Source organism: Balaenoptera ricei, chromosome 16 (genome assembly GCF_028023285.1).
Source record: "Balaenoptera ricei isolate mBalRic1 chromosome 16, mBalRic1.hap2, whole genome shotgun sequence".
NCBI lineage: Eukaryota > Metazoa > Chordata > Mammalia > Artiodactyla > Balaenopteridae > Balaenoptera > Balaenoptera ricei.
Window position 1 is genome coordinate 108230004 of NC_082654.1, and position 23901 is coordinate 108253904.

At 41.8% G+C, this 23901-nt stretch overlaps 1 protein-coding gene across 3 annotated transcripts in view; it reads left to right on the top strand.

Annotated features, from left to right (window-relative positions):
• The window catches only part of DISC1 (DISC1 scaffold protein), a 349458-nt gene that overhangs the window by 294325 nt on the left and 31232 nt on the right, over nt 1-23901 (top strand). For all 3 annotated transcript variants that reach the window (XR_009498091.1, XM_059900957.1, XM_059900954.1), the window contains exon 11: nt 22602-22878. Coding sequence is in view for 2 of the 3 variants with exons in the window: in XM_059900957.1 (XP_059756940.1) it covers nt 22602-22878 (277 nt within the window). In the remaining variant the exon portion in view is untranslated. The remainder of the gene's footprint in view (nt 1-22601; nt 22879-23901) is intronic.

Sequence of the window (23901 nt, forward strand, 5' to 3'; positions counted from 1 at the left end):
GAGAAGAGAGCGTAGAAGGAAGGACAAATTTAAAGAAAATAACCTATGAGTGTGGGAAGTAACGGACAGTGGTGCTTCCAGGATTTGAGGCAGCAGTGACTGGACGAATGGGTATTAGAAGCAATTCATTAGATCAGGAGCATTACGGCTGGGAACCAGATTCCTCCTTTTTTTTTTTTTTTTTAAACCTTTCTTATTCTTCCTTCTCATCTTTTTCATACAACTCTCTATCAAGTGCTTTCATATCTGACAACTGTTCCCTGGGGCTCTAGTAGTAAACAATACAAGCACAGTCTCTGCTGTCACAGAACTTGCATTTAATTAGGGAAGGAGGCGGAAGAAAGAATAAGATAATTCATGCAGTGATAAGTGCTGTGAAGAAAGTGAAACAGGCCCATGTGCTGGATGGTGACTGAGGTTTGTAGGGCCTGGGTTGGAAAACTGCAGGTTGCAAACTCTGGAAAGTGACTCAGAGGAACCAGCCATGTGAAGGCTTGGTGGCATTTCAGGACATTCTGGAAAATGAAAAAAATATCTTAAAAGACAAGAACCGACTTGGAGAGCATGAAACAAAAAGAAGGCTGAGGGTACCGGCTGGTTCCCAATAAGGGCAAGGAGATGAGGGCAGAGAGTGTTTCAGTCAAGGTCTGATCAGGAGACAGAACCCAAACAAGTAACTTGAACACGGATAGCATAATACAAAGAATTATTCATTACAACAAAGGATTGGAGTAATGGAGGACCCACCAGGAAGAGGTAAAGAGAACTTAGCCACCACCCACAGGGCTAAGATCGGGAACTCCCTGCCCCCAGACTAAGATGCAGACCTCCTTAAAGAGGGCATGACGATGCTGTCTGGAGTACCAAGTCTTGCATCAGTGCACCTGCCGTCAGGCGTCTACCTGGAACTTTCTGGGACCCACCTTCCAGGGTTCCAAAGAAGACTGTTCATGGGGAGTTGTCTCACCAGAGGCAGTCTGCTAACGAAGGGCTTGAAGGAGTTTGCAGGGAGACTGTTGGCTCCTTGGAGCCGCTGACGTCCAGGTGCTGGAGCAGCTGTGCGTGCTGGAGAGGCTTGTGCAGGAGAAGCCGTCCACACAGCAGGAGCCAGACGCTGGGGAAGCTGTGTGTGAAGCATCCTGGTTCAGCGGAAGCCGAGCACTGGGGAAACCAGCCCCACTGCAAGAGCTGGGAATTGGGAAACCACAGGCGCTGCGGGAGCTGGGCAGGGCGGCGGCTGTGTGTGCTCTGGGGGCAGGGTCTAGGGAAGCCATCCCCTTAGGAGCCTGCTGAGAGCACGCTGGAACAAGGAAGGAAACCGCCTCCTCTTAGAAAGTCTCCCCACCTCCCTCTACCGACAAAGGAGAATGTTTTAAAGGGCCCAGCTAAACGTTTGCAGAGCAGGCAGTGAGGCGTAGGTTTGGAGCTGAGAGGTAGCGAACTCATACCTGGCACATAGAGCCCTGATCCCGGAGGGCCTTGTAATGCAGGTGATGACAGTAGAAGCATCGCTAGTTGTACCCACCACGTCCAGGCGTTGTTCTTAGCGCTTTCTGTATTTTAACGCACTTTATCTTCGCAATCCAGTGAGGCAGATGCTGTCATTATCCCCGCTTTACAGACGAGGTGACTGAGGCACAGAGAGGTTAAGGCACTTGCCCACCGTCACATGCTCGTGAGGGGCGGAGCCGGGATTCAAACCTGAGCAGCTTGACCCCGAGTCTGCCTGACAGACTCAAGTCATTACTGATCTTTGAACAAACAGATAGATCTGTCCGGAGAGATAAGTACTTGAAAGAACTTTGCAGTCAACCCTTTTGTGATTAAACCAGCTGCCTCTATTTTATATATCTTATAAATGCCGACATTTTCATTACTTTTAAAGTAAGTTACACATGTACCGGGGAACATAGAACAGAATATGCGGGCGGAAGGTGAAGAAATTGGGTGATGTGATTAAAATACTAGAAAATAGCATTTTGAGTGTGGTTTGATGGATTGGGGGCTCCTTTAGCATAACAGAAACAGAGAAGAGGGGGAAAGCTCAAAATTATTGTTATGGGTATGAAGAAATGTCACTCAGAAGATCTTGACAATGTTTCTCTCGTCACTGTTGGGTGGGGAGGGGACAGGACCGTGGTCCCCGTGGATGGGCTTGTGGGATGGGAACGTGTAGCATTCACGGTGCACCCGACACTGGGCTGGGTGGGCAGGGAAGGGAGACCTGCCCTGGGGGAGCTCGCTGTCTCGTGGCTGAGACACGGCTGCTTCTTGAGGTCTAAGGCAAGGTGACAGTGCCAGCTGGTTCTGCACGTGGAGGGGGTCAAGGGAAGGTGGCAAGAAAAGGTAGCACGTGAGCTGGATGAAGAGCTGGCCAGGACGGCTGGTGACAGCAAGACGTTGTCGGTTCAGGGCCAGTGTCTGGCCAGGACCCGGTCGGATGGGGGTTTGGGAAGATGGATGATGCACCGCCAAGAAGATGGTTCTGGGTCAGATGATCTAATCCAGGTCTCCTCTATCCTTTCTAGTTTAGTGACCTTGGGAAATTATTTAATCTCAGTTTTCTTGTTTATAAAAAGAAATATAATAGTAATGTTCCTCACAGAGCTGTTGCACAGATTAAATGAGATACGCGAAGCCTGTTTTCACCAGTGATGGCACAGGCTCAGTCAATGTTTGTTGCCATTATTATTATTATTTGCAATAATAATATTATTTATATCATAATAATTATAATTATTATTGCTATTATTATTGAAAAAGGCTGAATATTAGAGTCCGGGAAAGAATAATAAGGATTAGATTAAAAAGTGTTTCATAACACATATGTGCATGTGTGTGTATGTATATAGAATTTTTAAATAGCTTTCAGTTGAAACCTTTGTTTTTGTGACAGGCAGCCTAGGGAAATGCTGAGTTTTGCACATAATAATGAATGCCCATTTTGTCTGTTACCATTTACAACAACTACGATTATTCTTGTCATCTCAAGAGAAAGGTTCCTAGATTTGCACAAAAAAATGAGCAAGGTCTACCACAAAAAAATTACCTAAGAGTAAGAGTGGCTTTATGGGTCTTATGCAGTGTATTTGAGAGCAGTCAGATGAGTCTGTGTATTTTGTTTGGTTTCAGTATCGAATAGGAAATGTATTTTGTGTTTTGTTTGGTTTCAGTATAGAATAGGAAATCGTGTTTCCCAGGTGGAGAAGGGAGACTAAATATTTCTCATAAAATGAGTGAAAATCTGGTGCCATCAGGTCATGGGTTTTGTCATCGGGATGGCATTCAGCCTCAGCTCCTCCAACTAGCTAGCTCGTAACTCTGAGCAAACAGCAGAATCTCGAGTCGCTGTGCTGATGCGTAAAGTTGAGGGCATCATCGTAGTAATACTCACCTCACGGTGAAATCGTACAACAGGATGAAATAATGCGTGAAAAGTGCCTAGAGCCCCACCAGGCACAGAGAGGGTGATACACACCCTCTGATACACACCAGAGGAGACCTCTGGGTCTCCTCCTCACCCAGCATCCCTGTTCCCAGCCTTCCCCCCTGGGGATCTCCAGTTCTAATGGCCCACTTTGGATGAAGCTGCCATGTTTATATGGACCTTGAGCCAGATAGTAACTGGAAATTCGATGGATAGGTAAGTGGTATAGGGGAACAACGGGTTTTCAGGGTGCCATATAAAGTCAGAGAAATCTCACACTCTCCTCTCTACCTGCACCCCTCACTATCCATTCTATTCTTTTACGACAAATGGACTTCCTGCCACAGTAGTGTTCTCACCAGGGGCTGAAGGAATCGACAGCATTATTTCTTTAGAATGAGCCATAACATCCCTTTGTTCAGAGGGATTGTAAATCCAGCATCCTCCCGATTAGATAATGTATGTTCGATATCAGTAGGAAAGAAACAGAGAAGTAAATATTTGCTACAAAATGTCTGCCATCTTGAAAATTAGTTAATTTCCTGCACCTGACAAGTCAGTTCCCTGCCACACCCTCCTCCCCTTTAGAGGCAAAGAGAAAACAATCCCCTACAGCAAGGAGCCTGTCACTTGGGAATCCAGGGGAGATAATGTGACCACAGTGCAGTGGCAGTGATGCTGATAAGGATGTGACAGGCCGTGCTTAAAGTTTGGGGTCACATTCCAATGACTGGCTGAGAGATGAAAAGAAAACAAAAAATTAATCCCCCTCTTGGAATCTCATGCAGCTTCACTTAGTGGTTGCTTGCAGCTCAGCAGTCTGTCTCTTTCTTTCCACATTAATAATCGTAATCACATATCCATTATAGGTTTTCAGCAACAGTGTAATTGCTTTCCCTTCCTTATTTCCTGGGACGGGAGGTCTGATGGTGAGAAAGGGCAGTTGTGTAATCGTTCTTTTCATGTAAACCCGGAGAAGTCAGTTGTGCCCTGAGGATATTGATGTCAGCTGCTTTGCTCTCTGGTGGAGGGAAGGAAGGAAATATTTTCATTGTGCTATTTTTAGACTTCAATTTGGATTTCAGTCTTTATGATACTTTGTGTACTGGGGATAGAGCTGCTGATGCACAATTTGGCTGTCAGATCCTGGGCTTTCTACTTTCCCTGGCCGACTTGCTGTCTCAGAACCGGATCTCAGCACTGCTCAGCCCTCAGTGCCCTGCTTGGTGGCCGAGAGGGCTAAGACTCGCTCTGTATGGCCAGTGTTTGCCAGTGGAACTTGCTGCCCGCCGGGCTTCGGTTTGCCCGGGAAGGTTCAATCTGATCTTTCATAGGCATAGATATTCAGCACCACGCACGCTCTCTATAAACAAAATGAGGTCACTTGACCATCCTTGCTTTTCTTGCCAGCTTCCCAGAGGTGGTCGGTGAAAGCCAGAATGAGGGGAAACTCTCTCTTTGCTCGATTTCCTTCTGAACTAACGAGAAGGGCCCAGACACCTGGGACTCCAGGTTCTCTTTTTTCAGCAGTGATGGAAGGCAGTCTTCTAGGTCTTCCATATTTATGATGAACTGGTCCTAAACTCCAGAGGCGTTTAGGAAGTGCCAGTAATACCTGTCTGTGCTTGTCTCATGTCGGGTGTTTCTTGTCACATGTGCTAACATCCAGGTCAGTCGGTGTCACACTGAATCCTGTGGGCGTGGCCATCCGGAGGCTTCAGGTTTCAGCAGGTAGGGCCCCCCAGTCAGGTGCCTGCTACTCAAGGTGTGGACTGTCAACCGGCAACATCAGAGTCATCCAGATTTGGTTGGAGGGCAGAGTCTCAGGCCCACCCCGGCGTGCGAACCACAACTTCATTTTAACAAGATCTCCAAGTGATTCATATGCACATTAATCCCTTTTTTTTCTTTTTTAAAATCACAAGGCTTTTTTAGACTCTCATGAAATCTGTGGACCCTATTTCCATGCAAATGCACCCACACGCAAGATTTTGCAGGGAATTTCAGTGAGTGCAGTTCCCTGAACTTCAGTAAGACCCCTCTCTGGGGATCTGGGGGCATGCCTGGTGGAACCCTGAGGCCATGGGCCCCCCGCCTTGCTGACCCGTGTTGCTGCTTCGTCTTCCTATGGACTAGCCTTCACTCTGATGCCTGATCTCGCACATTTAAGGAGCAGGTAGACACTTGTCATCTCTCCAGCCCCTTCACCCCTGCAGCTCTCGTTTACCAGCCCTTGCTGTCATGCTTCTCGTGGGACCACTCTGCTTCTGGCTTTCTCCTTCCTCAGTTTAGGGCCAGGGTGCCAGGGGGTTTAGAATAACCTGCGGTGGGAGCAGCTGAAAGGTATCAGTACCAAGGCCCCTGCGCACGCACATGGGCTCCTGAGAGGAGAGGAAGGCTTCTTAGGTCTTCCTCCTCTTTCTGCTGGCGGTGTCCATTCTGCAGACCCCGCTGGGAGCTCTGGGCTTTGATTTCTCCCAGCCTTGATGGCGGCCTGAGGAAAGCACAAGGCAGACTGCAGCTCACCCTGGGAGAAGTGTTTTCACTCACTGACTTACCAAGGGCACGCTCTGACCTTGAAGGCGTCCTCGCTTTGGGAGGGAGCAAATGTACGTGGATGATTACAATCTAGGATACATGTCAAAGCAGAGGCATGGGCACAATGCTGCGGGACCACGAATGGAGGATGAACACGGTGTATACCAGCTGCTGCCAGTATTGTCGTCCCGTCCCCTCCGTGCCTCACCTCCCCGGTGCCTGGTGCTGTCGGACCGCGCAAGTGTCTCCCTCTGCCCTCTCCTTCTCACCCGTGTGGCCTGTCATTTGTGACCAAGTCTCGTTTGAGCTCCTTTTGCTGGAGGTAGACACTGATCACGCCTTTTGTTTTGGGGACTGCGGCTCAGCCTGTGGCCACCCTGACGAGGGTGCAGCTGGCTGGCTGGGCCCCCTTTTCAAAGTTAGATACAAAGCCTCCGTCCCTGGCAAGTGTGCTGTTCGCTGTCTCAGGAGCCGTGATCGTTGTCTGTTTGGAGCTCACGTTACACCTCCTGTGGTTTGTGGACAGAGAAGACCGACGCCAGGGAAAGCCCACCGAAGGCGTTCACAATGACAGGATGAGCTGACAGCTTCGCGGCTCCAGCCCCGCTGTGTCCCCACGGTTCTCACGCTGAGCCGACATCATCACCAGGCTGGGCCTCGCGGCATCACGGCATCACTCGTTCCCAAGGAGCTTTTACTGTTCTTGATGGAACACAGTCTGGGGACATTTCTCTGTTTTCTTTTCTGTACGGCCAGAGGCACGTGTCTGCAGAGCTGCGTGGACGCCCCACCTCATTGACTCTCTGGCTGCACGTTTGTCCCATAAAACGTCCAGGTGGGAGCTCTTTGGCAGGTCCCTCTGCCATCCCACCCCTGAGCTGTCTTTGGAAAGGCGCCTCTTCTGAGAGGCGGGAAGAATAATAGCTTTCACCTACAGGGTGGGGTCTGGCTCCTTTTCTTCTCAAGTTGAGCTACTGAAAGTGCCCAGGAGATAAGCTGGGATGCGATTTACCAGGCACTCTCTCTTCCCGTCTTGCTCTTGTTTCCCTTTAAAATTCCTTGTCTGCCCTCAGTGTGGGCATGTGTTTACACTTATCCTGTGGCTCTCAGGACTCAGTGTAGCTCTCTTACTTCTGAAGAGCTCTGATGTAGAAGCCCTTTCCACAACTGCCACTGATCAGACATGTCCCCACAAACCATGACAGGGACTCTGCAAAGGGGGACGTTTAGCACCAAAGGTAAGGCTGCAAATTTTGGCAAAAAGGCCAAAGGAAAAGAAGTGGACAAATTCAAAAATAATTTAAATTTCCTTCTTGTTATAAAAGTAAAGTATGCATGTGGTTTATTTGAAAAGAAAAAAGAAAGACAGACAGAAAGAAAGAAAGGAAGGGGCTTCCCTGGTGGCGCAGTGGTTGGGAGTCTGCCTGCCAATGCAGGGGTCACAGGTTCGAGCCCTGGTCTGGGAGGATCCCACATGCCGCGGAGCAACTAAGCCCGTGAGCCACAATTACGGAGCCTGTGCTCTGCAACAAGAGAGGCCGCGATAGTGAGAGGCCCGCGCACCGCGATGAAGAGTGGCCCCCGCTTGCCGCAACTAGAGAAAGCCCTCGCACAGAAACGAAGACCCAACACAGCCATAAATAAATTAAAAAAAAGAAAGCACTGATTCCTTTAAAAAAAAAAAAAAAAAAAGAAAGGAAGGAAGGAGAAAGAAAGAAGAAAGAAAGAAAGGAAAGAAGGAAAGGAAGGAAGGAAGAAAGAAAGAAATACAGCAGAAAGTGGTAAAATATAAAGAAAATCCTCTGTCCCTCCCCCAACTATGAGGAAACAGTTTCAAGTATATCCTTCCAGAAATACTTCACTCATGCATAGGCATATATGGATGTATATGCCTGCCCTTTTGTTATTTTTAAAAACTCAAATGAGATCTTAACAGAATACTGTTTGTTCTGTGCTTTACCTATTTTCGTTTAATTCTTCTTGGAAGCCTTTCCATTTTAAGAGGCTTAGCTTAGCCTCCTATTGTGAATGGTTGCACGGTGTGTAACAATAACTTTGGTTGATTTGTTTTCTCCCTTTGGTTGTTTCCAGTTGTTTCTTGTGATGCAATTACTGTACTTTTTCACACAGCTCTTTTTTCTTGTCTGAATATATCTGTAGGGTACATGCTTCAAAGTGGAATAGCTAGCTCAAAGACCATGTGCTTTTTTAATCTTAACAAGCATTGCCAAATGACTTTCCTAAAAAAGAGTAATGATTTATTTGCACATCTTTACCTTGAATGTGGCTGATTATGTTTTTATATATTTTTTGGCCATTTGTATTTCTTCTGCTTATTCTGCCTATTTTCTCTTGGGATGTTTGTTTTTCTTCTTATTGATTTTCCTTGAAAGTTAAGGAATTGGACTCTTGGACTATGCTGTATATTAGAAATATTTTTACCTAATAGGTCATTTGTATTTTGATTTTCATTTATGGCATTTTTTACTGTGTAGAAGTTGAAATTTATATGTATCCAGATTTGTCACTTTTTTCCTGTTTGACTTCCAGGTTTTTGTGTCTTCCCCACTTTAAAATTGTATTCAAATGATTTAAAATTTCCATTTAGTCATTGAACAGCTTAGAAAGCAATGCAACACTGGCACAGTTGAGTGGCATATTGAGATTTTACCCTGACTTTAATTTTTAATGTAGTCAGTCTACTGGGATCACTTATCAGGAAAGCTTTCCCCCTATTAACCTTTATTAGGATGGGTATTTTTTAACTTAATTGTTTTATCTGCTTCAAATTGGAGGAGTCCTTTAAGTGTAACTTCCCTGAAAGTTCATTCAGTTAATTAAATACTTGCTGAGTTCTATCATGGTTAATACCTTGCTAGACCATATGATTCATAGGATTAAAAAAATGAGTATGACCTATTCTCAAACCTCATTAAGTACCTACAGTAGAAGGTATACGTACATAAAACCCAGACATCAAGGAGGAATATAATAACTGTCTTAAAAGTACTATAAAATGCCATAGGAGTTCAGAGAATGGAGACGATATATGGTGTGGGGATCAGGGAAGAGTTCTTTACTAAAGTGACATTTGAGATGGGCCTTGATGAATTGGTTGGCTTTTTAATGGGTGGGGATTTTGGAAAAGAAAAGTCAGGGAAGTAGTCGTCTGAAGTTAGAAACTTGTCCATTTGTCCTCGAAGAGCAAGTGGTCCACTTGGGTGTCATCTAGGAACACACAGGAGAGTCGTGGGGAGGCATCAGAGCAGAGCTGAGGTCGACTGGTGAAAGGCCTTGAGGGACTTGGCTTTCCATCTGGCAAGCAGTGAAAGCCACTAACGTTTTTAGAGCAATAATAGACGGGATAGATTGGAAGAGTGAAATGTCTGAAGGCAGAAAGCCTCATCATTAACTGCAGGGGTGAAGAAATGAATTGCTTAATTTGGGGTAGAGTCAACAAGGGGAAGAATAGACCTGAATAATGTTCTCCATTTATGATCTGCAGTTTGATGGAAGGAAAGAAAAATGTTGAAAATGACCATGATTTCTGGCCTTCATTCAATTTACTCTTTTTTTTTAAAAAAATTGAAGTATAGTTGATTTACAATGTTGTATTAATCAATTTACCTTTTTTTAAACTTTATTTTATAATGGAGTATAGTTGATTAACAATGTTGTGATAGTTTCAGGTGCACAGCAAAGTGGTTCAGTTATACATATACTTGTATCTATTCTTTTTCAAATTCTTTTCCCATTTAAGTTGTTACATAACATTGAGCAGAGTTCCCTGTGCTATACAGTAGGTCCTTGTTGGTTATCCATTTTAAATATAGCAGTGTGTACATGTCAATTGAGATTGACATGTACACAGTCAACTTACTCTCAGCACGTGTTGAGTCCTAGTACCTGTCAGTGGGCTGGGCGCTGGGAAAAGAGCAGTCAGCATGGTAGACAGGACTGCTGCTTTCAAAGGATCGAATTCTAATGGTGCAAGAGCAACACATAAGGCAGGAATAAGAGACCATGAATATAAATAGAGAGATTAAGAGGAGGAGCTGGGTTGATGGAGATACCTGATGACTTTGACTTCATGTTCTAAAACTGAGTGTTCAGTTGTTCCAGATAATTATCTACCTAGTTGTTTCTGATAGTATCCTCTTTCCTTCTGTATCTGGGTGTTTACAACTGAGTGATGTGGTGGGGGGGAAGGTAACTTGTTGCTTAGAGTTTTAAAGAGGCTGCAAAGTTGGAAAAGCCTTCCAAAATTCGTGGCTGATTGGCTTATCCACAAAGGAAAAGGAACTGAGCAGACTCATGGTCAGAATATATCTTTGACTTTTGAGGATGCCTTAATTTTCTCACCTGTAAAATGGAGGTCTGTCCCAGCACAATCATTTTACTTTGCTTACAATTTTGTAGGTCATAACTCGGGAAGGGCATGGCTGGGTGGTTCTCACTAGGGGTTGTGGTCATGAAACTGAGGTTGCAGTCATGTCAGCTCAGCTGGACAGGAAGATGCCTCACTCACATGACTGGCAGCTGAGAGTGGCTGTCAGCTGCGATTGTAGCTGGTGCCATTGACCAAGCAATTGCATGTTGTCTCCTCAGCATGGATCTCAGGACAGATGGAATTCTTGACTGGCAGCTGGCTTCCCTCAGGGCAGGTGTCCCAGAAGAGTTGGTGGAAGCTGCATGACCTTTCCTAGAATCAGTTGGTTACAAGAAAGTCACTAAGGGCAGCCCAGAATCAAGAGGAGAGAACTAAGACTCCACCTCTCAACTGTAGGAATGTCAAAGAATTTGAATTGTGATTTTAAGCTGCCACAATGTTGCAATACTATCTACTTCATAAGGTTATTTGGAGGATTAACAACTTTAAGAACAGGTCCTGACCAATCACTGTTAATTAACAGTAGTGATGATGATGGTAGTGATGAGGATGGTGGGGATGTTGAGGATGATGGGGGTGATGGGGATGATGGGGGTGATGGGGGTGATGGGGGTGATGGGGATGATGGGGATGGTGGGGATGAGTGACTGCACTACGCTTCTGCAAAATATATTTTATTATCGTTGGAACGTTTACTCTTGGATGGAATTAATTGCTGGTCTCACCCAATCTATATTTCTTACATAATAATAGAATAATAAATAAATGTGGACCACAGTGGTCACACCTTGGCCACCATACATGCACATGTAAGACTGATTTTCATTTTATTAGTGCCTACTAGTATTCAAGATTTGAGAACTTATATACTTTTTCTACTACTGTTGCTCTTTTATATATTATATATATCATTTTGTATCTTCCTTTTTATACTCCATCCACTGAGATAGACATGAGATATGATTTTACAAATATAGAAAATCAAATGGAGAGAAAGTACTTCTCAAAGGTCACCAACTTTGTAGCAGAGGCTAAACTCCCATCAAAGTCATCTGATTTTGGCTGAATCAGCTCTGTTCAGCCACAACTAATAGGCACACCAGCTCTAAATGGCTTAAACAAAAATAGGAATGGACACCTGCATTGGTTGCTTCAGCAACTAAGACTTGTCATCAAAAACCCAGATTCTTTCCTTTTCAGCCAATTCCATTCACAATGCATCAGCTTTGCTTGGAGGCTGCTTCCATTAGGGTCACAAGATAGATACAGTGGTTTTTTTGTTCATTGCTGTTTTGGGAGAGAAAGTAAAAACTATTCCCCGCCCACCAGCACCCCAGCATGGGCCACAGAACATGGTCTGATTGAGCTAAGTTCAGCTATCTGGGATTGCCAACCCCTGGACCATAAAGGCTTGTCCGGTAGAATATCATAGGTCAACTATTTTCATCTAATCACAGTCTAGCTGAGGAGCTAGGGTGGGGTTACCATCCAATAAGTCCCAAGGAGGGAGGGTTGGTTACCTGAATACTCCCCGAGTTCTGTTAGGAAGGGTAAAAAGAAGAAGGGGCATTGGCTCAGAAAACAACAGTGCCCACTACAGTGTCCTAGACAAACACGTTTTCATACACTACATTTCCTCTTGTCATATTATCAGATGGCATTCTGGGAAGCGGGCTAAAATATCCAAAAGTCTTTGTTCAGGGGAGAATTGTGTTAATCTTCTTTCTTGGAAAATAAAAGACAAAGGAATAACATTTAAATATTTCTAAGAAAAACAGATTTTAAAAATTGGAGATTAAATCTTTGTTGCCCAAGGAATGGAAAGATTTTAGACACATGAGAACTAGTAGTGTTTAAGCAATTTGCAGTTGAAAGCTTAGTACCATTGGGCATTCACATATCGGTTTGATAGTTTCCTCTATCGTAGTTATAGAAAAAGACCTGGTTATTTTCAAAGTTTCTAAAGAATGAGGTAAAATGCTAATACTCTTTTTTTAAATAATTAATTAATTAATTAATTTGGCTGCATTGGGTCTTCGTTGCTGTGCATGGGCTTTCTCTAGTTACAGCGAGCGGGGGCTACTCTTCGTTGCGGTGCGCGGGCTTCTTATTGCAGTGGCTTCTCTTGTTGTGGAGCATGGGCTCTAGGCACACAGGCTTCAGTAGTTGTGGCACGAGGGCTCAGTAGTTGTGGCTCGCGGGCTCTAGAGCGCAGGCACAGTAGTTGTGGCATATGGGCTTAGTAGCTCCACGCCATGTGGGATCTTCCCGGACCAGGTCTCGAACCCGTGTCCCCTGCATTGGCAGGCGGATTCTTAACCACTGCACCACCAGGGAAGTCCCAAAATGATAATACTCTTTAAGTGAAAATATTAATAAGTCAGGAAAGAGAGTTTGGTAAGAAGAACTGAAATTGTAGGTGTCTGTGTTAGAATTCAGTATTTCCATTTCTAAAATGGATAGAAGCTTGCCCACAAATTTCCTGCCTACCCCCCTCTATTAACATCATTCTCTGTAAATAACACACTCATGCCTCAGTTTCATGAGAATTCAAGCCACAATCAGATGATCTCTCTTGGACCTCATTTAACTTTTTACTGGGAGGAATAACAGAAATGATGAATCTCAATTCTCTATTCAAGAACTTTCTCCCAAACACTGAAATTGTATCTTCAAATTGCCTCATTATTAGTTATGAAAACATCACCAAAGATCTCACATAGCTCAAATAGCTGTAAGTCATTCATTTAAGGGATTATTACTAAAGACCTAATTATTCTTCTGAACAGGAATAGCAAAACATTGCAAGACTCTGAAATTAGCCACCACTCTCTTTATTACAAATGGATTCAGTAAGAAGATATTTTAAAAATTTAAAGCTTCCTGAAATTATTACATGAGCTATAATGAAGCACTGCAATTTTATATCTACAGTGATTTACTCAGCATTCAGTATGTGTCTCTAAAATTGGTTTCCAAACTTTGACATATGCATTCGAAGAGATATTTCAGGATAAATATCTTTCACTTTCACTCAAAGACCACACATACTATATCTCATCAAAAAGAAAATGGACACAAAGTTACAGTATTCAAATCACTATAATGTAGAAAATTGTTTACAAAATGAGCAAACTCTTTTCCCTTAGGAAATTTATGAGAGGTCGGCTGCTGGCTGTTTCCCTTCAATCCAGCCCTGCACACACCATGAGAAATCAGAGAGATGCTGATGGATCTGACAAGTTAATAATAAAAAATATCTGAGAACCCCCTGGGCAACTGAAAATGATTTGGTCTCCATGTGGGGAAGAAACAGATGATAAAGTGGAGGAGAGGTTTTCGGGCATGCCCCTTTCTTTCTCCCACATTGCTTGGGAAGGCCAGTGCCCACTGCGTTGCTTCTGGAAAGACACAAGCACCTGCTAGCCAGTGAATCAGGGGAAGTAGGACTAGAAGACCAGCCTCAAAGGAGCCACCATGGGAGGGCTTGGATCTTGAGCATTCCTCCAGACCTCCCAGTTCCATGAGGGGTAGATAATTACAACTGAGGGAATCTATGTATTTCTTCAAGCACAGACGTACAGATTATTCCATCAGAGGTTCTTTTCCCTGAGACGATGTCCCACCCTCCCACCACATAAACCTACTAGGTTGGGCACAAGTTAGGGCCTTGGCATTATCCCCTTCTCCAAAGACCCATCAGCAGCCAAAGTGGTTAATATGCCTAAGGAAGCATGAACTCATTTGGAAAATACACAAGACTTCTTAGGAGGGCAACTGCTATAAAGGAACTACAACAGTGGAAGGACTCTTACCTGATGAAGTGTAATTAGACACAAGATGTTCAATAGATGTATCGTGTATTTCCCAAAGATAAGGGAAGATATTGGAGACAGGAAGTAAAACAGCAAGTTACAAAGAAACCCAAATGGAAATTCAGAGAAGGCAGAATGTAAAAACTGAAAAAAGTCTCAGTAAATGGGTTGAACAGCCAGGTGGATTCTGTTGAAGAACCAACTGGTGAGCCAGACGACCATTCAAAAACTCTGAGGGCCTGAGAAACAGAGAGAAGGAAAAAAAACAAAAGTTAAGCAATGTACAGAATAGGGTTATTTGATCAAAGTTCATATGAAAAAAAATGCCAGAAGAAAAGAAAACAATTAATAGAGGCAAGAGAGGAAATATTTGAGGGACTAATGATTGAAAGTTGCCCAGAAAAAAGGAAAAGCTATAAGACCTTTTACCGATGGGCTTAATAACTCTAACAGAATAGAAAAGAGTGGGGTGGTCAATAGGTTGTAATTAAAATTTATATATAACAAAGATAAAAGAAATTTCTAAGGGCAGATCATCTAGAAAGGGATAAGAATTAGATCTCAGACTTTTCAATAACAACATAGAAGGCAAGAAGGCAGAATATTAAGCCAAACCATTATTTAGAGTTTGAGTGTGAAATAAAGATGTTCTCAGACCTGTAAGTTCTTAAAAGATTTACAGGGCTTCCCTGGTGGTACAGTGGTTAAGAATCCGCCTGCCAGTGCAGGGGACATGGGTTCGAGCCCTGGTCAGGGAAGATCCCACATGCCGCGGAGCAGCTAAGCCCATGCGCCACAACTGCTGAGCCCGCGTACCACAGCTACTGAAGCCCACGTGCCTAGAGGCCATGCTCCACAAGAAGAGAAGCCACTGCAAGGAGAAGCCTGCGCACCGCAATGAAGAGTAGCCCCCGCTCACTGCAGCTAGAGAAAACCTGTGCACAGCAACGAAGACCCAACCTGGCCATAAATAAATAAATAAATAGGCCGTCTCTCAAACCACTAAAAAAAAAAAAAAAAAGTTTTAAATGAAAAATAAGTTCAGGAGGGCAGTGTGAGTTATGTGAAAGAGTACATGAAAAAATAGTAAATTTTACTGTTGAGGAAATAGAGAGCTTACAAATAAAACAAAAATGTATCTTAGTAAAAATCTAGAACTAAAATATGGCCTCGAGATACACACAAATGTATCACCTTGCAGACGGGATGGGGATAGAATGAGGGGGTGGTGAACGTTTGCTAAGGTGCAGCCCAGGTAGCCTCATTCCTCCCCTGATCTACTGCAAGTCCCTCAGACGACAAATGAAAACTTAATTTCACACAAAAACCTGTACACAAATGTTCATAGCAACTTTATTTATAATATTCCCAAGCTGGGAACGTCACAGATGTCCTTCAGTGGGTGAATGGTTGAATAAACTGTGGTCCAGACAGAGCATGGCGCACTACTCAGCAATAGAAATGAATAAACTATTGGTATGTGAATCTCCAGGGAACTGTGTTGAATGAAAAATGCCAATTCCAAAAGGTGCATTATTTATGATTCTATTTATATAACATTTTTGAAATGGCAAAATTTTAGAAATGGAGAACAGATGTAGTGTTTTCCAGACACTAGGGATGGGGGTCAGGGTGGGAAGTAGTGATGTGGTTATAACACAGCATATAGGGATGCTTGTGGTGGTGGAGTTGTTCTGTACCTTGAATGTGGTGGTGGATACATGAGCTTACACAAGGGATAAAATTATACAGAACTATAGACATACACATGCACACACACACAAGAGAGGACATCTGAATAAGATCAGTGGATTGCACCAATGCCAATTCCCTGGTTGTGATATTGTACTATATTTTTGCAAGATGTTACCATCGTGGGAAACTGAGTAAAAGATACATGGATCTCTCTGTATTCTTTCTCACAATTTTATGTGAATTAATAAAAAGAAAAAGGAAGGTAGGAAAAAAGAAACAAAGACATACAACTTCTAAAAATTAGAAATCTTAGTTGTAATATATCACAAAAACAGCAACAATTAAACAGTAATTACAACACCTGGGTTAAAGCCAGTAATCCCAAAGATTAAATTCCAGAATGGATTTTTATAAAATTCAGCCAAATGTTTTGTATTGCATTCATTTCTGAAAAAAAAAAAAAGTAAAAATAAAGTTGAACATAAAGTGTGGTAAAACTATAAGCCAGGAAAAGTGGAACTAAAATAATATTGGGGGTTTCCCTGGTGGCGCAGTGGTTGAGAATCTGCCTGCTAATGCAGGGGACACGGGTTCGAGCCCTGGTCTGGGAGGATCCCACATGCCGCGGAGCAACTAGGCCCGTGAGCCACAACTACTGAGCCTGCGCGTCTGGAGCCTGTGCTCCGCAACAAGAGAGGCCGCGATAGTGAGAGACCCGCGCAACGCAATGAAGAGTGGCCCCCGCTTGCCGCAACTAGAGAAAGCCCTCGCACAGAAACGAAAACCCAACACAGCCAAAAATAAATAAATAAAAAAAAATTTTTTTTTTAAAAAGAATATTGGGGTAACAATTATAATATCAGACAAACTAGCACTATATGTAAAATTTGGGGGACAATAATGTTGCCAATTCTGGAATTCAATTACAGAAAAATATGAAAATGAATAAGTTTGATGGTAGGTATACAAGTGTTTGTTAAATTGTTTTCCATATTTTTCTGTATATTTAAAATATTTTAATAATTTTAAAACTAAAACATTTTTGTAATAAAAGACAAAAATATTGGAAATGATTAAAGTATTACTCAGATGAAAATTTAGAGCTTTAAATACATTAGCTAAAAATTAAGTAGTAAGAGAGGAAAATCAAAGAAAGAAAACTAACAAGCATTTAACAGCAGAAGCTAATAAGAAGATAATAAATCTAAAGAATGACAAAAAAGTAAATATAAAGATAAGATCAGAAATCAAGGAAATAGAGAACAAAAATCAATAACAAAGATTAACAAAGCAAAAGGTTGTTCTTTGAAAAGATTAATAAGCTAGCAAGGCTCTGATAAGACTGAACAAGATAAATCAGAAAAGAGGTAAATAAATATTTAAATAAAGTACAGAGTGAAAAGGAGAAATGTCTATGGAGACAAGTGATTTTAGAAATAATTTTTAGGGCTTCCCTGGTGGTGCAGTGGTTAAGAATCCGCCTGCCAGTGCAGGGGACACGGGTTCGAGCCCTGGTCAGGGAAGATCCCACATGCCGCGGAGCAGCTAAGCCCGTGCACCACAACTACTGAGCCTGTGCTCTAGAGCCCATGAGCCACAACTATTGAGCCCATGTGCCACAACTACTGAAGCCCGCGCACCTAGAGCCCGTGCCCTGCAACAAGAGAAGCCACCGCAATGAGAAGCCCACGCACCGCAACAAAGAGTAGCCCCCGCTCACCCCAACTAGAGAAAGCCCGCGTGCAGCAACGAAGACCCAACACAGCCAAAAAGTAATTAATTAATTAATTAAAAAAATAATTTTTAAATTTATGAACAAACATTACAATACATATGAAACCCGTGAGAAAATGGATTGATTTCTATAAAAGATATAAATTGTTAAACTGGATACAAGAAGAAACAGAAGGTCAGTAGACTGTAAAAATTAAAGATACTGAACTGGCAATAAAATGCTTTCTTCAACAAAAGCCTTAGGAAAAGGATGGGGAACCCAAGGCAGGAGTAAACTGGCAATGGATAGGTAAAGACAATTCACAGGAGGAAATCTGAGTGGCTGTGAAGCGATTGTAGTGGAGAAACACAACTTCAAACAAGACGCCACTTGTCACGTATCAGATTGGCTACAATTAGGAAACTGGACAATAGAGTCCAGTTTTTCTAATAAGGATGGTCTCTTCTCATGTGTACCAGACCCCATTCCTGCTCTCTTGCTCCAGGACATGGCTCAGATATCTGTGTTCTCTTTCTCTCTTTTTATTACTTTAGGATTTTTTTTTTGCTGTTATTGTTGTTGGTTTTTTTTCTTTGTTTGTTTTTGGCTGCGCCGCGCGGCATGTGGGATCTTAGTTCCCCGACCAGGGATCGAACCCGTGCCCCCTGCAGTGGAAGTGCAGATCCCTAACCACTGGACCTCCAGGGAATTCCCCTCTTTTGTTAATTTTAGACCGGCATATAACACGATCAGAAAGTGCACACGTTGTGAATATACTGCTTGATGAATTTTCACAAAATGAACCTACTCACCACCATAGAAAAATAAAGCACTTCTAGTTAACGCCAGCAGCCCTCCTATGCCTCTTCCGTCATTACCCCTCTTCTCCCCAGAGAAGCCACTATCCTGATGTCTAACACCATGAATTAGTTTTGCATATTTAAGAACATAAAATAAATGGAATCATAGTGCCTCCTCTTTGCCTTTTTGTCTAACCTTATGTTTTTGAGATTCATCCATATTGTTGCAGATGGTACTAATTTGTTCATCTTCTTTGCAAAAATTCCATTGAATGGACATTCCACAATTTATCCACTCTTCTATTTATGGCCATTTGTTTTCCCTCCCAGGTTTCGGCTGTTACAAATAATGTTGTCCAATCATACATATATAGAGTTGATATTCATTATTGGTGGATTTTGTGTTCGCGAGTTTGTCTACTTACTAAAATTTATTCGTAACTCCCAAATCAGTACCTGCAGAGCTTCCCCTGTCATTCATGGATGTGCCCAGAGCGGCCAAAAATTTGTGTCACCTGATGTGCACGATCCCAGCTGAGGTCGAACAAGGCAGTGTGCTCTGTTTCCTCGTTAGAGTTTTCATACTCTACACAAGTGCCCTTTTTGCTCTCTAGTTAATGCCATGTTTTTCACACCTTTGTGCTTTTTTCTTGGTGATTTTGCTGTTCAAATGGCCCCCTCCCCAGCACAGTGCTGAAGTGCTCTCTGGTGTTCCTGAGGGCAGGAAGTCTGTGATGTGTCGTACGGAGAACATATGTGTTTCGTAAGCTTTGTTCAGGCCTGAGTTACAGTGCTCTGACCATGAGTCCAGTGTTAATGAATCAACAGTATATATTAAATAAGGTGTTTTTAAACAGGAACACACATAAAACAAGGTTATATATTGATCAGTTAATGATAATGTTGTAACCAAAGGCTCATGGGAAGCTAACCCTCTATTTCCCCTGAGAGCAGTGGGTCAGTATCCGCTCATTCAGTGCTCATGGTGACTACAGAACATGACGACTGCGAACAATGAGAATATGTGCGTTTCATGAGTATAAACCTAGGAGTCGTGGTGCTGGGTCATGTGATCGACATATTTTCAACATTAGTACATCTGTCAAAGAGATTTCAAAGACACTGTGTTCATGTACAGTCCCATCAGCAGTATAGGAGAGGACTAATCATTCTTTACCTTCTCTGACACTTGGTATTGTCAGGCTTTTAGATTTTAGCCATCTTGATGATGTGCAATACATCACACTGTAGTTTAATAATGCATTTTCCTGATGGTTGATGGCATGGTGCATCTTTTCATAGGTATTTATTGGCCATTTAGATGCCCTCTTTTGTGAAGTGTCTGTTCAAGGCTTTGCCCTGTAAAAAAATTGGGTTGTCTGTTTCTTTCTTATTGTTTTGATTCCTGTTTATATTCCAGAAGCAGTCCTTCGTTGGTTACATGTATTACAAATAACTTCTCCCACTTTGTGGCTTACCATTTCATTCTCTCAATTTTTTTTTTGATGAATATAAGTTCTTCATATTAATAGTCAAATTTATCATTTGTTTTCTTTATAGTTAGTACTTTTTATATCCTGTTTGAGAGATCTTTCTTTACTATAAAGTCATAAAGACATTATCCTACACAGGCATACCTCAGAGATATTGCAGGTTTGGTTCCAGACCATGGCAATAAAGCAAATATTGCAATAGGCAAGTCACACGAATATTTTGGTTTCTCAGTGTTTACACTATACTGTAGTCTATTAAGTGTGCAAGAGCATTATGTCTAGAAAACAATGTATATACATAACTTCATTAAAAAATACTTTATTGCTAAAAATGCTAACCATCATCTGAGACTTCAGCGAGTTTGCTGAAACTCTTTGCTGGTGGAGGGTTTGAAATATTGTAAGAATTACTAAAATGTGACACAGACATGGAATAAGAAAATGCTATTAAAATAATGGTGCTGATAGACTTACTTGATGCAGGGTTGCCACAAACCTTCAATTTGCAAAGAAAAAAATTCACTATTCGTGAAGTGCAATAAAATGAAGCAAGGTATGCCTGAATTATTTTCTAGAAGTTTTATTCCTTTATTTTTCACATTTTGATCTACAATCCACCTGAAATTGATGTTTGCATGGTATGAGCCAGTAATCATGAATTTGATTTTTTTTTCCTATAGTGATATCCAGCTGACGTAGTGCATATGTTTAGAAGACTGTCCTTTCCCCACTACACTTTATCACTAATGCTTTCATGACATATTTCCATCCTTTTGTCTGCAACCTGTTTGTATCCTTATATTTATGTATGTCTCTTGTAAGCAACATGTAATTAGATTTTGAATTTTTTATTCTAGTCTAAAATCTTTGACTTTTAAATACAGTATTTATCTATTTATATTTAATGTAATTCCTAATATATTAGGGAATAAATAGTTCTATTTTGCCATTTTCCCTGTCTGTATCACATTCATTCCTGTCTTCTTTATTGCTTTCACTAAACCAATACTTAAGTATTTTTAAATTTAAAAACATTTCTCCCAAGCCTGTTAGTTATACATTCTTTTAATTTCTCTGTTTTATGACTACCATAAGGGGTTCAATATGAATCCATGACTTTTTAAAGTTTAATACAAATGAGGACTTTACTACTTTCTGGACAACACAAAGAACTGAAACTATTTTAATTCCTTTCACTCCCTCCTTCTCTTTGTGCTGGCTATCAGGTATTTTAATTCTTCATATATTTTAGATCACAAAAGAAATTATTATTACTGTTTTTTATATCAACAGCCACTTAAATTTACCCACACATTTACTCTTCCCATTGTTTTTCATTCCTTTATGCATGTCCTTGCTTCCAGCTGGGATCATTTCCTTTATTATGGATATACTGCCAAAGAATTCTTTCAGTTTTATTTGAAGATATCTTTCTTTCACTTTTATTTTTGAAGGAAATTAAAAATAATTGTGTAATTTATAGATTGTTAGGTTTTTTCCACGATTTTTAAGATGTTGCTTTATTACCTCCTGGCATCCACCATTTCTGTCACCGATATACTTCCTTGAAGTGAATGTCTTTTTTTCCACTAGCTGTTTTTAAGAGTTTTGATCTGTCTTTATTGTACAGCAGTTTCACTAAGATGAACCTAGGTGTGTTTTTTAGTTTGATTTTCCCTGCTTTGAGATTGTAGTGCTACCCAAATGTGGAGTTTGATGTCTCTTGTCAATTATTTGAAAATTCTCAACACTAGCTCTTTTAATATTGCTTCTGTCTCATTCTTTCTTTTTTACTTCTGGATTCATCATTTATAGATACAGGCTTTAAAATAATGATGATTCATATGTTGAGGAAGACAGAGGACATGATGGATAATTTCAGCAGAGAACTGAAATATATTTAAAAAATCAAATAGAAATTATAGAACTGAAAAATAAAGTAACTAAAATTTAGAACACAGAGATAAATTGAAGAGCAGATTAGACACAGTAGAAGGAAGGATTATTAAATGGAAGATAGGTGTATAGAAAATATCCAGCCTGAAGCTGAATGAATGGATGAAAAATACATACTTTCATTTAAAATTTCAGGTTTTTGGCTTTCCATGAAAGTCAAAGTGTTTTGTGAGCGTTGAGTCTACATTCCTCATTGCTTTAGTTGCCCTGAGCTGAGGAAGGGCTCCCTGTGCAGGGATATGTCCTTTCTACTAGCAAGAGCTCACTTCTCTCTATTGCCTTCTGCCACTGAGGCTGAATATCAGTTGTTATGGTTTATATTACCCCTGCACTGCTTCACTCATTTGTGTTACCTGGGTGAGTGTGGTTTAGTAAGGAAAAATGGTGGGGGAGGGACAATCTAGGCAGATGAAATAGCACATGAAAAAGTACTTACCCTGGGGGAGTTGGGCAGGTCTGGGGACTCAAATTAAGGCAGCACTACTAGAGCACAGACATGAGTGGGGGTGTTGTATTGGGCCACTGAGTCTGGAAAAATATTTAGGATCTTGGATAGCCTTACAGACCAAGTAGCTAAGAAGGACTATACTTATTTCACTGTTATTTGATGGTAAACAGATTTGGCCCCTCTGAATCTTCTGGTTGAAATAATCCATCACTATGTAAACTTAACTTGTTAACTCTAACTTTTAGCCAGGTAGACAAGCTATTGGTTTGGTATGACGAAACATCACTGAATTAATTTTTATGCCTTTGTTTCTTCTCTGCCTTAGCTGCAAGTGTCCACTGCTTGGAGAAGTGTGGGAAGCTGACTTGGAAGCTTGTCGGTTGCTTATCCAGAGCCTGCAGCTCCAGGAAGCCAGGGACAGCCTGTTGGCAGAAGATGAGAGACAGACGGATGACTTAGGGGGAGGTGCTTGTACAACAGCTCTGGCCATCCCCCCGAGGCCCCACTCTGAAGATGAGAGGAAGACCCCTCTGCAAGCATTTGAAGAGTGGAAGGTGCACCTGACCCCTTCTCCTCACTGTGCTGGCAGTGAACAGAAAGAGGTCTGTCCATCCTCATAGCCTCAATAGGGGCCTTACTCTGAGGGATGATTTGGGACCACACTTCAAGTGAGAGCAGTAAACACTGGGCGGGCTTCCCACTGAACCACCCAAACTCTTTAAAGATTTAACAACTCCTGAATATGATTACAAAATGATGTAGAATTTTTATAGAAGTTGTTTAAAATATAGGAGAATGGAAAGAATTAGTTCTATTTTTATTCTAATTTCATGGCTATAGTTAGAATATACAATCTAACATATAATTACTATATATATAGCCCACACTATATATGTCATATATAACATATAGCTGCTGTATGTACTATATATTATATATGTCATATATGATATTTAATTTTGTATTTAGAATCTATATTTTACAATATTGGTTCATTAGAATCAAACACATATATGTATATATTCCAGTAACTGTTTTTGCCAAAGCAAGATCATAATGAATGTTAGAATTTGCTCTTTTCATTTAAAACAACCTAATACTTGGCCTTGATATATGCATTAAAAATTAAAGTGTAGATTTATTCAACATTTTACCCCAAGGCTGACCTAGATCAACAGAGACGAGTTCCCCACCCCTCCCCTCCGTGGTTCATCTCTCCTCTCTGCCCTCCCCTCTCACGCTTTCCCCTCTGACCCTAATAAGATTCTTTCAACGAAAGGGCTCCAGGAATTTTTTTCCAGTTTCAGTGCTATGACAGGAGGCTTTAGAGCGCTTTTTCTGGCCAGATTCCCAGCTGTTCTGAATATTAAAAGAAAGTAAAACCTTGGTGAAACTGGAGGAACGTGTCATTTCACGTTCACATCTCACGTTTGCCATTAGTAGTGCCCCCTCCCTGGGTCTCTGCCATGACTCACCAGGGAACGCACCCCATTTGCGTGCCCCCCCAGCGTCCTGTCTGCAGGACCATGATCTTTACAGAGCACACGCTCGCTGACAACGTGTGCTTACAGTCACCGTCTTCTGGACCGCTGGGAAAATTGATACTTGATCATATATTTGAATTG